This window comes from Rhinatrema bivittatum, chromosome 10 (genome assembly GCF_901001135.1).
Source record: "Rhinatrema bivittatum chromosome 10, aRhiBiv1.1, whole genome shotgun sequence".
Lineage (NCBI taxonomy): Eukaryota > Metazoa > Chordata > Amphibia > Gymnophiona > Rhinatrematidae > Rhinatrema > Rhinatrema bivittatum.
In genome coordinates this window covers 100,665,799-100,682,942 of record NC_042624.1, presented here as the reverse complement: position 1 = coordinate 100,682,942, position 17,144 = coordinate 100,665,799, and the positions used below count along the sequence as shown (strand labels likewise).

General features: G+C 43.4%; 1 protein-coding gene across 4 annotated transcripts in view; it reads left to right on the top strand.

Annotated features, from left to right (window-relative positions):
* DNAJC6 (DnaJ heat shock protein family (Hsp40) member C6) overlaps window positions 1–17,144 on the top strand; it is a 112,536-nt gene that overhangs the window by 44,942 nt on the left and 50,450 nt on the right. For all 4 annotated transcript variants that reach the window (XM_029618515.1, XM_029618513.1, XM_029618512.1 and 1 more), the window contains 5 exons: window positions 3,431–3,581; window positions 4,726–4,775; window positions 4,928–5,076; window positions 6,839–6,961; window positions 7,973–8,106. In XM_029618515.1, coding sequence (XP_029474375.1) covers window positions 3,431–3,581; window positions 4,726–4,775; window positions 4,928–5,076; window positions 6,839–6,961; window positions 7,973–8,106 — 607 coding nt within the window. The remainder of the gene's footprint in view (window positions 1–3,430; window positions 3,582–4,725; window positions 4,776–4,927; window positions 5,077–6,838; window positions 6,962–7,972; window positions 8,107–17,144) is intronic.

Sequence of the window (17,144 nt, the reverse complement as noted above, 5' to 3'; positions counted from 1 at the left end):
CTTGGTGCAAAGACCGCAACATCCTTCCGCGGACAGTCAAAATTTCCACGATCCTGAAATTTCTGCAGGATGGATTACAGAAGAGGTTGTCCCTCAACTCCATCAAAGTTCAGGTGGCTGCGTTGGCCTGCTTCGGGGCCAAAGTGGAAGGCACCAGCCTAGCATCTCATCCGGATGTCTCCCACTTCCTGAGAGGGGTCAAGCAAATTCGACCACCCCTAAAGTGGCCGGTACCCCTATGAAACTTCAATCTAGTACTAGACTTCCTAGCGGGAACCTCCTTCAGACCTATCCGAGGTCTGTCCCTACGACTCCTAACCTTGAAGACGGCATTCCTAGTGGCAATATGCTCGGCCCGTCGCATCTCTGAACTTCAAGCACTATCCTGCCGAGAACTGTTCCTCAGGTTCACATCGGGATCCATACAGCTATGCACGGTCCCCTCCTTCCTCCCAAAAGTGGTTTCTCACTTCCATCTAAACCAAACCATCTCGCTGCCATCTCCAGACGAGCATAAGGACTCGGAAGAATCTCGCCGTCTTTGCCATCTTAATGTCAGCAGACTCCTAGTCTGATACCTAGAAAGGTCGGAATCCGTACGAAAGACAGACCACCTATTCTTCCTTCACAGTGGGAAGAAACAAGCAACCATAGCCCGCTGGATCAAAGAAGTAATCAAGGCGGCCTACGTAGAGGCAGGCAAGCCTCCTCCTCTACAAGCCTCCTCCTCTACAAGTCAAGGCCCATTCCACTAGAGCCAAGGCAGTGTCCTGGACGGAAACCAGGATGCTGTCACACGCTGAGATCTGTCGGGCGGCGACATGGTCCTCCATCCACACCTTCTCCAGGTTCTACTGCCTGGATGTCAGGCTCGGGAGGACACAGCATTCACAAGGGCAGTACTAAGTGGACCACGGGTAGCCTCCCACCCAGTTCGATAGTAGCGTTTGTACATCCCATTGGTCCTGAGTCCATCTGCTACACGCTAGGAAATGGAGAAATGACTTACCTGATAATTTCGTTTTACTTAGTGTAGACAGATGGACTCAGCATCCTGCTCATGGCTGCCTCCAAACACGGAACCTCGGGTGACAATCCCTGAGAGCAAGACAAACACGGGTAAGCCACGCTTTCCTCTAATTAGGACACCCATAGTTACTGGGTGTCGGCGTTTCTCAGTTGAGTGCACTGGCAGTCTCCAGCTATAAGCCACATCAACCATCAATCAAGTTATTCAAGTTAAGCAAAATTAACCAAGTTAATCGAATTATCCAGACACACATATATCCACAATTGCTTTTCAAAGAGAATACTGAAGAGCAGAGCTTCCTGAGGGGTATATGTACTGGTGGTGACGTCAGATTGAAATCTGACTCCATCTCCAACTGCTATCAGGAGCACACTATACCCATTGGTCCTGAGTCCATCTGTCTACACTAAGGAAAATGAAATTATCAGGTAAGTAATTTCTCTATTGTGAAGCAGAAATGATTCAGAACTCTTCAGTAGCAGCATGCAAGGATGTGATGCCCACATGTACCACGGCTGTCGTGGTACATGTGGGCACCAAAGACATAGGAAAATGTGGGAGGGAGGTTCTGGAAGCCAAATTTAGGCTCTTAGGTAGAAAGCTTAAATCCAGAACCTCCAGGGTAGCATTCTCTGAAATGCTTCCTGTTCCACGCACAGGTCACCAGAGGCAGGCAGAGCTCCGGAGTCTCAATTCGTGGATGAGACGATGGTGCAAGGAAGAGGGATTCAGTTTTGTTAGGAACTGGAGAACCTTTTGGGGAAGGGGGAGTCTCTTCCGAAGGGATGGGCTCCACCTTAACCAGGGTGGAACCAGACTGCTGGCACTAACCTTTAAAAAGGAGATAGAGCAGCTTTTAAACTAGAACAAAGGGGAAAGCTGACAGTCGCTCTGCAGCACATGGTTCGGAGAGAGGTATCTTCAAAGGATACTGATGATGCATTAGAATTAGGGTATCCTGACAGTGAGGTTTCAATAATAAGAAAAGTAGTCCAAGTGCCTGTAACTAAAAACTCACCTGAGCTAAAAAATTCTAACTTATCCCTATCAATTAAAAAGCAGAATGAAAATACAAACAAAAAACAAACTTTGAAATGTTTGTATGCTAATGCCAGAAGTCTAAGAAGTAAGATGGGAGAATTAGAATGTATAGCAGTGAATGATGACATAATTGACATAATAGACTTAATTGGCATCTCAGAGACATGGTGGAAGGAGGACAACCAATGGGACAGTGCTATAACGAGGTACAAATTAAATCGCAATGGCAGAGAGGAGCACCTGGGAGTTGGTGTGGCGCTTTATGTCCGGGATGGCATAGAGTCCAACAGGATAAACATCCTGCATGAGACTAAATGCACAATTGAATCTTTATGGGTAGAAATCCCTTGTGTGTCGGGGAAGATTATAGTGATAGGAGTATACTACTGTCCACCTGGTCAAGATGGTGAGACAGACAGTGAAATGCTAAGAGAAATTAGGGAAGCTAACCAAATTGGTAGTGCAGTAATAATGGGAGACTTCAATTACCCCAATATTGACTGGGTGTTAGTAATCTCCTCGCCCAGAGGGGAGGAGCTAGCAATCTGTTATCGATCAGCTCCTCCCGAGGGGAGGAGTAGCAATCTGTTATGCCTCGGCCATGCCCCCGAAATGCCCCCGGGCCAGAACCATGCTCGCGGCCCCGCCCCCAAATGACACCCCACCGCGACACGCCACCCGTCACGCCCCCCCAGGAAAGCCCCGGGACTTACGCATGTCCAGGGTCTTGCTTGGCGTGCGCAGGGGGTACTTCGGCCAGGTTTTCGGGGGGTACGCACGTATCTTACGTGTGTACCCATTTGAAAATCTGGCCCTATGTGTTGTAGAACTGACAGCAGAAGGGGTTAACATCCCCCATTTATGTCACCTGACCTTGTATGGGAAGTGTAGGACTGCAAGGGCAGTTAGGTTCAGGGGGGGATTGGCCTTTCGGGGGATCGGGCATCCCCCGGTGGGCCGGTCGCTCTAGTCACGTGGTCTGCCGAGCACGGCCGTGACAGAGCCGTGCTCGGCAGACCACGTGGTATCTCCTGGGCCGGCCTGGAGGGAATGGAGGCAGGCTGCGCGCAGGCTGCCAATTTTGGGCAGCCTTGCGCGCGCGCCAACCCCGGATTTTAATGGCTACGCGCGTATCTATTAAAATCCCGCGTACTCTTGTTTGCGCCTGGTGCGCGAACAAAAGTATGCGCGGGCGAAGATTTATAAAATCTACCCCATATTGCATATGCGCCAGTATCAGTCCATCACTGAGCCTTATCCTGTGTACCACTATGTTATTACAGTACAGTCATACTTGGTACTTTTTTACATGCAGTATTTTTATTCTAGTGAAGTGGTATTTTCATTTTTTACATTTAGGTGCCTCGTCTCCAGACATGGAGTCCAATTATGGGGGTGGTTTACTTGACATAGTAAAAGGAGGAGCAGGGCGGCTCTTCAGCAACTTAAAGGACAACCTGAAGGACACACTAAAAGATACATCTTCGAAAGTCATGCAGTCTGTAGCCAGGTAATAAATGACGAAAACTGATTGTTTCAGACCAGTAAAACCAGGGATGCCCTCTGTTGTAGCAGGTTGGTTAAAGGGCAGAGTAGTTAGTGAACAACATTGGGAAGCTGGAGATTCCAGTTTAATTCCCCATACCATCATTCATTGTCTGACGTTTTGAGAAGGTCACTTAGCTTGTCTATACTCAAACTGCCAGCTTTTTGGTAAAAGGACTTTGCAGCCATCAGAGTTACCATCTCTTTTGATGGCAGTATGTAAGTATTATTACTACTCAGGCTATAATTACAAATTAAGTTTAAAGCAATAACAGCATAAGTCTGTAATCAAATTATTTTCAGTTTTCAAAATATCATAATATTTGACAATGTCCTAGTCTGAGAGAAATAATTTCATAGTAACATTAATGATGAAAAATATTCATCTCACTTCAGTATTCCTTTACTGAAATACCAACATTGCACTTCTCATTCTCGCTTATGTCTGCAGCCTTTGAATTCTAACAATACATCAGAATAGCACAATAATAAAAAGTAAGTAAAATTCTGTTTCAGTTGGCTCTTGCCAATGTGAGGCATAATGATCACCAGTAGCAAACAGGTTTAAAATGTACTTGAACTCAATACATATAATAGAAGACTCTGTGTGGAGAGTTCTTAGTTCCTCTCAAAATCTCTTTATGACATGTTAAAGTTCTGCTTGAACATGAGAATGCATAGATCCCTTAATTCTGAATGAAGAAGGGGTCTTCTGGAGTCTATTTATTTTAACATTTTTCTATACAGTCGTTCAGTGGGTACCATCACAACGGTTTACAGTAAGGCACATAAAAATGATGCTAAAGTATATCAAGTTACACAGGTGCCATTAATGTTCTGTAACATAGTTTGTAAACAATATTAATTGATAAGTGTAATAAATCATGTCCATTTCTCACTGTAACAGTTTAGGATACGAGATTAGCTTTACCATTGTACTTTTATTCTTTATTGATCAACTAAAAAAATGAAACTTAAACTAAAATAACAAATAAAATAAAATTACACACATTGATTTTGGTTATGTGTATGGTTGTTCACAATACTGTAAAATATGTATATATAAAAATGCTATTTTAAGTTATCAAATTTTGTTTACTTTTCTTTAGCTATGCTAAGGGAGAACTAGACATTTCATACATTACCTCAAGAATTATTGGTAAGTTATTATTCAAGTCAACAGAATAACATTCATAAGACCATCTTCATACAGAAGAATTCAAAACTCTGCTGGATTTGCATTTCAGTGAAATGTGGAGAAATGTTCTTGTGATTCTTATTCACTTGAGTCTTCTCTGCCTTAATTTACAGTGATGTCATTTCCTGCAGAAGGAGTTGAGCTAGGATTCCGAAATCATATTGAAGATGTTCGATCCTTCTTGGATTCACGACACCTTGATCACTATACAGTGTTCAACTTGTCCCAGAGGTCTTATCGGACTGCCAAGTTCCATAACAGGGTAACATGCTCGGGGATCTCTTCATGTAACTGAGCCGGAAGAATTCTCTTCAAAGATAATGGGGGGGCAGAATACAAATTACAGGCAGAGCATTCATTAAGAAGCTATTTCACAAACATTTACCCACTATGCATTTTGTTTTGTTGTTGTTTGGCCTGGCAGCCTTTTCTCCGCACCTGAGTTTTGAACCCATTTGGAACCTGCCCCAAACTGTCTTCCTTCTATGTCTGATGCTGAAGAGGCATGTGCCTTCATTCACAACCACCAGCAATGTTTTCTTGCCAAGTATTTATTACCCAACCATTACGGCAGCAGTCATTAGTTGGGGACTATAGATTGCAGTTCCTGGTGGGCATGCAGCACGATTTTCACCCATAAATGCTGCTATTGTGTGGTGGCTGGTATTCTGTTCCCCTGTTTCATCCAATGCCTGTCCTAACCAGAAGCCGAGTATGAAAATTAAAGCTGGGTCTCCTGCACAGCTGATCATAGGGCTAGCACTGGGCCTATCTAATATACATTTTGCTTTACAAGCTGTGTTGTTATTCCATAAGATGTGAAAAATGTAAAACTGTACTGCTGTGTCAGTGTCCACAGCAAAGGTCAGCAACCCCTGGCATGTGTGTCACTACTTGACTTGACACATGGGAACATTTTTGCTTGTAGACCTCCAGTCCACCTCCTACTTCTCTCCCCCAAAAGTATTGTGGTGAACTTCAAGGAGGTGGCGGTGGGTTTGGAGTAGGAAGTGAGTGTGGGCCAAGGACAGCCAGCACCTGCTAATAAACCTTGTTTTCAGCATGAAAGAGATGGAGCCTGAGAGCATACAGTTGTTTGAGGTATGATTTTTTCCCAGTACAGCAACATCTCTCATGCTGACTCCTGTACCAGGTTTCACCGTGTGCATAACATGATGATGAGACTAGGGTTGAGTGACAGACAACATTCTACTGCTTCTCATTAATACTAAAAAAATATCATATGATGCAAAAGGGCTGGGAAATATTAGTGTATTGTTTTAAATATCTGGATTTTTATCCTCCTGTTGAACATCTGGCTTTTTCAGTGCCCTGTGTTAGTGATGGTCAATCAGATTCTAATAGGAAAATAGTGAGAACATTCCCAACTTCACAATGTGAAGATAATTGCTTGGGAGGAAACCTGATGACTATAAAATTGAAGGTTACAATCTGGTTTTCAGGATATCCACAATGAATATGCCTGAGGTGTATTTGCATGCACTTCCTCCACTGTATGCAAATATCTCATGCATATTCATTCTGGATATCTGGAAACCAGACTGGTCAGAGGAAGGATCACTAAGAACCAGTTTGAGAACCACTGCTCTAGATCTAAGAGGCTAAGGCAACAGTAGCAGATATTTAATTCTATCATTCTGAGACTCAGCCCTTTCTGTCTGGCATAGCAGCAGTCCCCCTAGCAAAGGGTGTAACTTGTTACACAACTCCAGTGGAAGGGTAGGGGTCCCAAGGAATCTCTCCACAGTGGGCACTGCTGAGACACAAGCATACTTTACAGTGCAGAATGCCTTTTGATTTCCCAGTGATCTTTTCAGCTGAGAGCAAAGATGCTGCCATCAGTTGTGCTCAGTTAAACAAGGGTATACTGCAAAACAACTTATTGGATAATGTATTCCAAATGCCTTTTGCTGCATGAAAGAAATGTAAAAAGTGTGCTGTGTATGCATGTATTATGTAGGTTTTCATTTTGATAGCATGTTTTTTGACCTATGATCCCATAGGTATCTGAATGCAGTTGGCCAGTAAGACAGGCTCCCAGTTTGCACAATCTGTATGCTGTATGCAAGAACATGCACAATTGGCTGCAGCAGAACCCCAAAAATATCTGTGTTATCCACTGTATGGTAAGTTAAAACACTAGTAAGGAGCTGTAGCGTGTGTCTAGATTGCTTTCAAGATTAAAGTACCATTTATAGGCATGTTCATGCATTGTTGTTAGTACCCGTTATAGTTAATCCTGCTTGACTTCCAGTAGTGTATGTTGTAAGCATTCTGTTTGAAAGTAACATTGCACCAAGCACATGGATAATTTCTGATAGAGGTATTTGGCCCGATTTTAAATGGCCCGCACGCGCAAAAAAACGGGTTACGCGCGTGGCTGGGCCTTGCGTGCGCTGTGCGCATTTTAAAAGGGGCCCGGCTGCGCACGTAACCCCCGTTATGCGCACAAGAACCGGGCCTCAGCAAAGGAGGGGGAGAGGGGCGATCCGGGGGCAGGGCTGGAGGCACCGGTACAGTGGCCATAGGCGCCGGTACAGTGGCCATTTGCTGCTGTGCCGGGGGATTGCGCACCAGCAGGGTGCCGGCGAGTGCAACCTGCTACTGCTCCTTTGGAGGAGCAAAAGGTAATTTTAAAAAATGGGGGCACCTAGGATAGGGATAGGGGTGGGTAGGAGAGGGGAAAGGGAAGGAAGGTTAGGGTAGGGAGTTCTTGCCCAGTCCACTTCTTAATTGGAGCGGACTGGGAGGGAACTGGGGAAGCCCGACGATGCGTCGCTGCACGATTTTTGCTTAACTCTGCCCCCCCTTGTGTGTGCCACCTGCGATTTTATAACATGAATGCACCGGTGCACGCATGTTATAAAATTGCACGTCCATGTGTGCGTGCCGGGTAGGGTGTGCACATGGACGCGCGCTCGTATTTTTAAAAAATCTACCCCTATATTTATTTCGGTTCAGTTCATTAATCCGGTTGATATGACATTTTTCACCTTATGTGTTATATTAAACAAATCAGAATAAATGCCAAGGTCATGTTAGCTCCACTTGATCGTACTTAGCATGGAACAGTTGATAACTTTTCCACAGTTGTCAAGGTTAATCCTGATTGTGGGCCTTTGTGTTTAATTTGACAGGATGGTCGTGTAGCTTCAGCAGTTTTGGTCAGCGCTATGTTTTGTTTCTGTCATCTCTTCTCTAATCCAATCCCTGCTGTTCAGTTGCTAAATTCAAAGCGACCAGGAATAGGACTCTGGCCATCCCACAGGAGGTATTGTATACTGGTTACTTATCTAAAGATCATGACACAGACATGACATCTATCTAATATCCGGTGCTTCTTACCTTCTGCAGACCTCATTTATTTATGTTTCACTGTGGGATATGTGATCCTTAGGACTTTTGGCATTAGCACTTCTCAATAATATTGCGACAGAAGTATAGTTCTTGGATGACAAAGTTAATTTCTGTTGTCTTATGTTTGCAATGAGGCAGCCCTGAGTCTTGGGTAATGAGATTAGTACCCACCTGCCACCCACCTTATGTGTGTGTTCTTCATACACACAGTGTGATTTATACAGCCAGCTTGCTATTTGTTTCATGTCTTCTCCAGTGATGAATTTTTTAGCAAGAGAAATTCATTGTGCTCACTGATAAAATCTTCATGGCTCATATTTTCATCAGTGTTTACTGTGTTGTGCTATCAAGCTTTCTTAGAACAAATAATACAGCTAGAAAAGCTCCATTATAACACTATAGTTGTAAAGAACAGAAAATTGGAGAATGTCATGAGAACAGCAAGGGGCAAAATGTTGAATATTGTATATCAGAGGATGATTATAAAGCAATGACAGGGAGGAGGGGAAGAGAGAGATTCTTCCATTGTGTAGGAGGTTTCTTAGGGGGAATTTAGATTTAAAGCTAAATAAAAGATGCTGACTACATGCATCTTCTGAATGGTAGCATACGGAACTGAAACCTGAATTTCATAGGGAGTAATTTTGTAACATCCCACATAAGTTAGCCATTAATATGCACATCGGTTATGCCAGTTTTGAAAGGGAAAGTATACATGTAAGAACATAAGAAATTGCCATACTGGGTCAGACCAAGGGTCCATCAAGCCCAGCATCCTGTTTCCAACAGTGGCCAATCCAGGCTACAAGTACCTGGCAAATACCCAAAAACTAAGTCTATTCCATGCTACTGATGCCAGTAATAGCAGTGGCTAATTTCTAAGTCAACTTGATTAATAGCAGGTAATGGACTTCTCCAAAGAACTTATCCAAACATTTTTTAAACCCAGCTACACTAACTGCACTAACCACATCCCCTGGCAACAAATTCCAGAGTTTAATTGTGCGTTGAGTGAAAAATAATTTTCTCCGATTAGTTTTAAATGTGCCACATGCTAACTTCATGGAGTGCCCCCTAGTCCTTCTATTATCTGAAAGAGTAAATAACCAATTCACATTTACCCGTTCTAGACCTCTCATGATTTTAAACACCTCTATCATATCCCCCCTCAGCCGTCTCTTCTCCAAGCTAAACAGCCCTAACCTCTTTAGTCTTTTCTCATAGGGGAGCTGTTCCATCCCCTTTACAATTTTGGTCGCCCTTCTCTGTACCTTCTCCATCACAACTATATCTTTTTTGAGATGTGGCGACCAGAATTATACACAGTACTCAATATGCGGTCTCACCATAGAGTGATAGAGAGGCATTATGACATTTTCTGTTTTATTCACTATTCCCTTCCTAATAATTCCTAACCTGTTTGCTTTTTTGACTGCTGCAGCACACTGAGTTGACTATTTCAATGTATTATCTACTATGACGCCTAGATTTCTTTCCTGGTGGTAGCTCCTAATATGGAACCTAACATTGTGTAACTACAGCAAGGGTTATTTTTCCCTATATGTATCACTTTGCACATATCAATATTAAATTTCATCTGCCACTTTCCCTTTGAAAATTATCCTACCAAAACTGCCCACATACAATTCTACTTGCTAAAATGTCTTCACAGACTCATTGAGAAAATTTATGTGCATACTTTTGAAAATGCAAAAGTATGCACATAAGTGCAAACCCACTCCCCCAACTTTGGCCCAGGAATGCCACCGCTCAGTCTAGGTAAACTTATGTGCAAACAGGACATATGTGCATAAGTTTACCCACCTATTGAGTGGGCAACTTTTCATAAAGCCATTTCTATGGTTAAAATACCTATTGAGTGGAGGCCCCGAGGAGAGGAGTCAAGTGAGAGGGCTTGGAGGCCTTGGCTGGGGTGCGGCAGTTTTCGGCGGCCCCAGCACCGGTACTACCGGGTTCCGCCTTCTTGTGACGTTATGAGGGCGACGTCTTAGAGAATCTCTTTAAATTGGACTTCCCTGCGGCATGTGCTGCCGCCGGCATGTTGCCGAAGCCGCACGCGCCAAAGGGGCGCGTGGCTTTGTTTCTAATTTCTCATCAACTCAGAGGGTCTTTGGAAGAAAGGTATTTTTTCTCTATTTTTCCCTCATTTATATTATTATTAATAGAGAAATAACTTCCTCTCGGACCTCCATGATATAGAAAGGGTCCAAGATTTTGACCAATTAAGCACATCTGGATCAATATTTATTTACTCAGTATGCCACATTCTGCACGTAAGAGGAGGGCAAGGGAGCGACAGACCTCGGATGCAACCGAGCCAACCTCCAAAGTGAGTCCAGTGGATGCACATGTGCATCGGGGGATAGAAAAGGGATGGAGAGTTCATTGGGCACCGAGAGGGGAGAAGAAGAGCCCTCAGATGCCCCTGAACTATTGACATCACTCTCCCCAGGAGAGAGAACTCCACCGATAAACCCAGCTGTGAGGTACATGCAGAACCCTGGGAACAAGAGCCTGACCGAAGAGGTCAGTTGTGCAGAGTCCCCCGTGAGGCAGGAGGTTCAACATGGGAAACCAACAGCCGAGAAAGACATCCAGGGAACCGATCAAAATCCCATTAGAGCATTGGATAAGAGTCCTGGTGAGATGGGAGAAGGACTTTTGACTTCACAATTAAAATCCTTGATTAGACCACAAGTGTTTTCAATGGAATATATATGGGAGGCAATCAATGAAGTGAATAAAAATATGGGGATCCAATTGGTTGTTATGGTAAAAACTGTTAATGAAGTTGAGAAGAATGTTGAATTATTAGAGGTTGATAGTAGAGTTTTAAAGAATGAACTATCTAAGATGAAAGTGGAATATGGTAGGGTTAGAGATTTACAAACTGAAATAATTAAGGAGAATCAGATATTCCACTTAAAGGTAGAAATGTTAGAAAATCAGGTAAGGTCAAAGAACATTTGTTGTGTAAATTTTCCAAAAATACCCACAATGACCCCAATCCGATTGTGGATGAGATATCTGATGGAAACTTTGTCCATACCAAAGCCCACTTTGCCCATAATTTCAAAGTTATTCTTTTTGCCACCATTGAAAAAATCTTTAACAGTTAGAGATAATGATAATATCCAGAATCAGGAATTACAGCAAAGACAACCTAAATCTAGTAACGGTATAAATATCTCTGATATACTTGAACTATCAGAAGACAAGCTAGCAGAACCTACAACATTAAGGGGCAGATTTTAAAAGCCCTGCGCTCGTAAATCCAGCCGGATTTATGCACGCAGGGGACTTGCGCGCCGGCGCGCACAAAGCCCCGGGACACACATAAGTCCTGGGGTTTTGCTTGGGGGGGCATCGGGAGCGGCGTGGCATTCGGTGGCGCTCCCGGGGCAGGGCCGAGGCCTCCAAACCAGCCCCCGGGGAATGGCACGCCGGCAACCGGCTGGTGTGCGCAAGTTACACCTGCCTCAGGCAGGCGTAACTTTCTGAACAAAGGTGGTGGGGGGATTTAGTTAGGGCTGGGGGGTGGGTTAGGTAGGGGAAGGGAGGGGAAGGAGGGGAAGGAGGGGGGGCTGGAAAAAAGTTCCCTCCGAGGCCGCTCCGATTTCGAAGTGGCCTCGGAGGGAATGGAGGCAGGCTGCTCAGCTTGGCGCGCGCAGGTTGCACAATTGTGCACCCCCTTGCGCACGCCGACCCTGGATTTTATAACATGCGTGCGGCAGCGTGCGCATGTTATAAAATCGGGCGTAGATTTGTTCGCGCCGGGTTGCGCGAACAAATTTATGCCCGCATATAACTTTAAAAATCTACCCCTAATTGTCACATTCATGCTTGAATCTGACCGGGATTGGATTTTTAAAAAATATTTTGCTAATAGCTTAAAATAATTTTTTGGATGTAGGGACCAGATTTTTCCTGATTTAACACCCATAACACATAAATGAAGAAAACAATTCCTGTTATTAAAAACTCAGGTCTTACAGATGGGAATGTACTTCATTTTGAAGTACCCCTGTAAGTGTATTATAAAAGCTGAGGGTCAAACCTATATTTTTACACAACCTATCCAATTATCTCAGTTTATTGAAAGTAAATCTAAATCTAGACTTAAACTGACATCTACTCCAGGACCCTAGATATAATGCTCTTTATGTGAAAATATCTCCTACATAGAAGGAATATCCCTATGGTTGGTAAATGATACTCTTGCATATTAAATTATTGGGAATTTGGGTATTTTGGACCCCTGATACAGTGGGCTTGAAAGACAGGTTTACAGATATAGTTTAGTTATGGAGAATTATCTATAAGATAATATCATGTATTTGAAGATATATAGTTATTAGAATTCTGGTATCTGTTGGATGATAGTGTTTATTATATTTCTGTAACCTGTACGAAAATCAAGATGTTAAATACTTGATGTAAACATGAACATGTTATACATAAAAAAAACAAAAACCTATTGAGTGGGCAGTTTTGCAAAAGGCCATTTCTATGGGTAAAACACTGTTTTACCCATGGAAAGGCCTTTGAAAATTGCCCTTGTAATAATAAAATCATTAGGAAAATACATGCATTTGTATTGCTATAAAAGAATTACGAGGATTAGCTGGAAGGATGTGATCACAAATGAAAGGGTGTATAAGAGGACTGGGAGGTGGAAGTGTTGTGGGCCCTAGTAAACATTGAATACCAACAACCAGTAAGAGAAAAATCTTTAGTCTTATATTTTAAGATATCTTATAGTAGGAGCAGTGGTTACCAAACAATACAGCGTATTGCTTTAGCTCAGCTCTTCTGCGCCGGTACACAGTTAAATATGTTACTGTCTCTAATTTACATACCAATGAGTTAGTTGATTTCCATAATATTTTCTAATTGGTTGACATTAAAATTTTATTTCATATATGCTAATAAGACTGGATTCTTATAAGTCATAAAGACTTCTTGTAAATTGAGCCCAGACGGTAGAAACAAAACTTAATGTTGACCTTTAACATACCTTTTAACATTTCAGCAGCCTTGACTATTTCCCTTGGCTATTTCCCAGCAACCTGTTTGCGCTGGAATTATCTTTTTCTTCACTGTCACCAAACTAGTCTCGCTTCCTAGAAAATCTTCTGAAAGCACCCTTGTAGGAGAACCCTGGGTAGAAGACCTGGTCAAAAGGACAATTGATTATTTATTGATTTATGATATTTATTATTATCTTTACTATAGTCATGGTAATCAGAGTGAAGTGCATAGTAAATTATTAACAGCAATAATGAAATAAAACACAACTCAATCTTCACTGTATCCTAAAAACTCCACCCCAGCCTACAAACCTTATTTAAATCCCCAAGAAGTAAATAAAACAGAAAAATCTAGCAATTGGAACAAATGAATAGCAAATTGAACATAATGAAGTCTGCTGGTCACTGATTCAGAGGCTCTGAGACCACGATAGAAGGCAAAAGAGATAAAAGTAGGGAGATATAGCAGTCTGAGGTGATGACATTAAAAATGGTCAAGATCTGGAACCATGGGTGAAACAAAGGGGAAAGTTAAGCACAGAATGAACTGAAGCACTGTGGTTGTCAACCTTTGTATCAAATACAGCATTTGATGATGAGGATGATAAGGAAGAAAGGAAGGAAAACCATAGGGAAATTATTACTGTTTAATTTAACTAGAATTCCTTCTCCTCATGGGTGAGGAATGTACTGTATTTTCCTTTAAAGAGATTTTAATAGATACCTTCAAGACAGTGTCTGACTTGACAGTTAATAAATATGGAAAAATAGATTTGCTGCTTTTTGTTCAGAACTGCTGCATATTTACTCAGGAATAAATGTCTGAACCAGCATCTCGATAGCCTTGGCTATTTCCCTTGGCTATTTCCCAGCAATCCCATTGTGCTGGAATTATCTTTTTCTTCACTTTCACCAAACTACTCTCGCTTCCTAGAAAATCTTCTGAAAGCACCCTTGTAGGAGAACCCTGGGTAAAAGACCTGGTCAAAAGGACATCTGATTATTTATTGATTTATGATATTTATTATTTATGGCATTTTCAACAATTTCCCTATGACCCACTTCATGCAATTTTCTCCTGAAAATTATATGACAATAAGTTTTACCTCTGGTTTCCTCCAACCTTTCAAAATAAGGAGGACCAAAATTTAAGGGTCCGGCAAAATTAGGGAGGAAAAAAGTACCAAAAGCCTGTAAGTCAGCTTGCTTGCACAGTTCTGAACTATCCAAGGCTTTAACTTCTGGCACAGAAACATTCCATGGAAAAATGGATGGGAAACGTGCTGTGGGGGCTTAACTTCTTACACACATATTTTGCTTGCATGTCTATTTTTGCTGATTTTTTTGCCCTTCCAGAAACTAAAGGGAATTAAATCCTTGGGCAAACATAATGCTCGGTATTTCAGCGCTCTGCGTGCCAACCCAATTGCAGGCTTCTAGCACTCCCTCCCGCCTCTGAGTTTTCCTGATACTTAAATTTAATAATAAGTATAAATTCTGCACACTTTCTAAAACCGTATATATAGAAATCTGAACTTCCAAAAGCTTTTTCTGGATATAGGGCACAGATTACATAAATAACATTCTGCTTAAAAGTAATACTAATCCTAACATACAGGTCAATACAGTAAAGTGCGACCGCGGTTACCCTGTTTCTAACCCGCCTTTTACTCACAATTTGGCCGCGTTAGCCCAACCCACGATCCACTATCCCCTTTAACCCATTCTTACCGCCTCTTTAAATCAACGCGTAACCCCTTCCGCCCGCGGCATGTATATGAGATGTAAACGATCGGATTAGCTATTCCCCCCATTCAGTAACGCGCACCCCGACTATCGCCTTTTTAACCGCCTACCCCTACCCCTGCGTTAGAGGCAGGGGTAAGGGTAGACGGCAAACTTTCCCCCAAAGGAAACCTAAAATCCCCTCCTCCCGAAGCTACTCGACATGTTATCAACTAACTTTTTGTTGCTTTCAGCCCCTTCAACCTTCTCTGCCGTCCTCTGGAGGGGGCAGCCGGCGGCGAAAGCGACTTGCAGCTGTCCGTCCGTCCCCCCCCCCCCCCCCACGCAGGTCCTGGTTCTCCTGGGAGCCAGCTCGACTTCTGGCTGACAGCTAACCCCCCCCCCCCCCCCCCCCCCAAAAAAAAAAGATTGCTGAGTTACGGCCTTGGAAGCGAAGCATACTTTCATGGGCTTCAGCGCCCAAATTGACGGGCGCTCAAGCCAATGAAAGCACATGGATGGGCGGGCGTGACGTCACGTTTTGGTGTTTCTGGAGCACCAAGGACTGCCAATACTGTGCAGAACAGTGTCGATGGCAGTGGTGATGTTGCTCGGCCCGAGCATTCTCCAGCATCGAGAAGGATAGCACCGATGTGCTGGATGGCTTCGGTGGCGGATGGTCATCGTGTCGGTGACTATGCATGCCACGGTGCTCGGCCTGGTCTTTCCCCAGCTCCGAGATGGATGCCCTCGTGTCTTGGATGGCGACTGATGACGGACTGTCAGCATGCCTGCACTGCTCCTGGCACTATGTTATTTAGTGCCAGGAGCAGTGCAGGCATGCTCCTGGCACTTTCGGATAATAGAAGGACTAGGGGGCACTCCATGAAGTTAGCAAGTAGCACATTCTTGTTTGCCACCTGCCTCTGACCCTTGCCCAGGCACTGACCATTCTTGCTTGCTGCCTGCTCTTGACCCTAGTCTGGCCCTGGATTGACACCTATGCTACATCCACAGAGACTCTAGCCTAAGACCTGCTGGCCCCTGGAACCCCAGGGGAAAGGGGTTGGTATAGGTGAAGCTCCTAGCCAGTCTCTTCTCTGCGTAGCTCCGCCAGCTGTCGGTGAGAGCCCATAGGCTGAGCCAATCTCGTTACTGCAGCAAGGGTCCGCAGATCTTACACAGGTGACATTACATATAGTGCAAAAGCTTACCACTACATATGCTTTTCACATATTTTATAGTCAATTTTTAACATCCTCCCTTCCCCAGCAATCCCATCTGTTTGCCTGAATGATCTTGGATTCCCTCACTGGCCAAGGACTGGAAGGGAACTCTTCTCCCAGATTGGCCTTGCAAGTGCCACTATTGCCAGCAGGGGTTGCTACTACAGTAGTAGCTACCTTCCATCCCACCTGAAGCTTGAGTAGGTCACTTTGACAACATGCTCAAGCTCCTCTAACCCTGAGATTAAATATGAGTGTGATGCACTGCAGTAGAGCTTCATGGCTGAGTCACATAGCAGCCCAGTATGGTTTTTGTAGAAGCACATATAACTGCTCTGTTTTATGCATGGCACTGGATTTACCATTAACATGTACCTAAATTCTAATAAGTGTGTGCACGGATTCCATTATATTTATTTAGGACCCAATATTCAGTGCTGGGCGGTTAAGTAACTTAGCCAGGATATGACTAATCTGGCTAAGTTATGATGTATATTCAGCGGCACAGCAAAGTCACTGAATATACATATAGATATGTGCGCACTTAGCCAGATAAGTCTACCCGGCTAAGTTTTAGACCTGCTCTATGAGGTGCCTAAACTCAGACGTAAACTTATGTGGCTAACTACAAATATCGGTAGTTAGCCATATAAGTTATACGGTTAACTCGCTTCTCCCCTGATCCGCCCAGTACACGCCTGCTTTTGATGTGTGTAACTTTTAGCCATATAATGGCTAAGCAGTGGCCTCTGATCATAGGTACATATTCAGCAGCTGCTACTTAGCCACATAAATCCCACTTATCCAGCTGAATAGCGCTAAATAGCGCTAAATACACTTTGAATATTGGGCCCTTAGATTTTAGCTCACACCTTTAATTGGTAGCTCAGATGTACTGTTTTCAAAGATTGGGAATGTTGGACCAATTAAGCTTAGGTTATCTGATAATA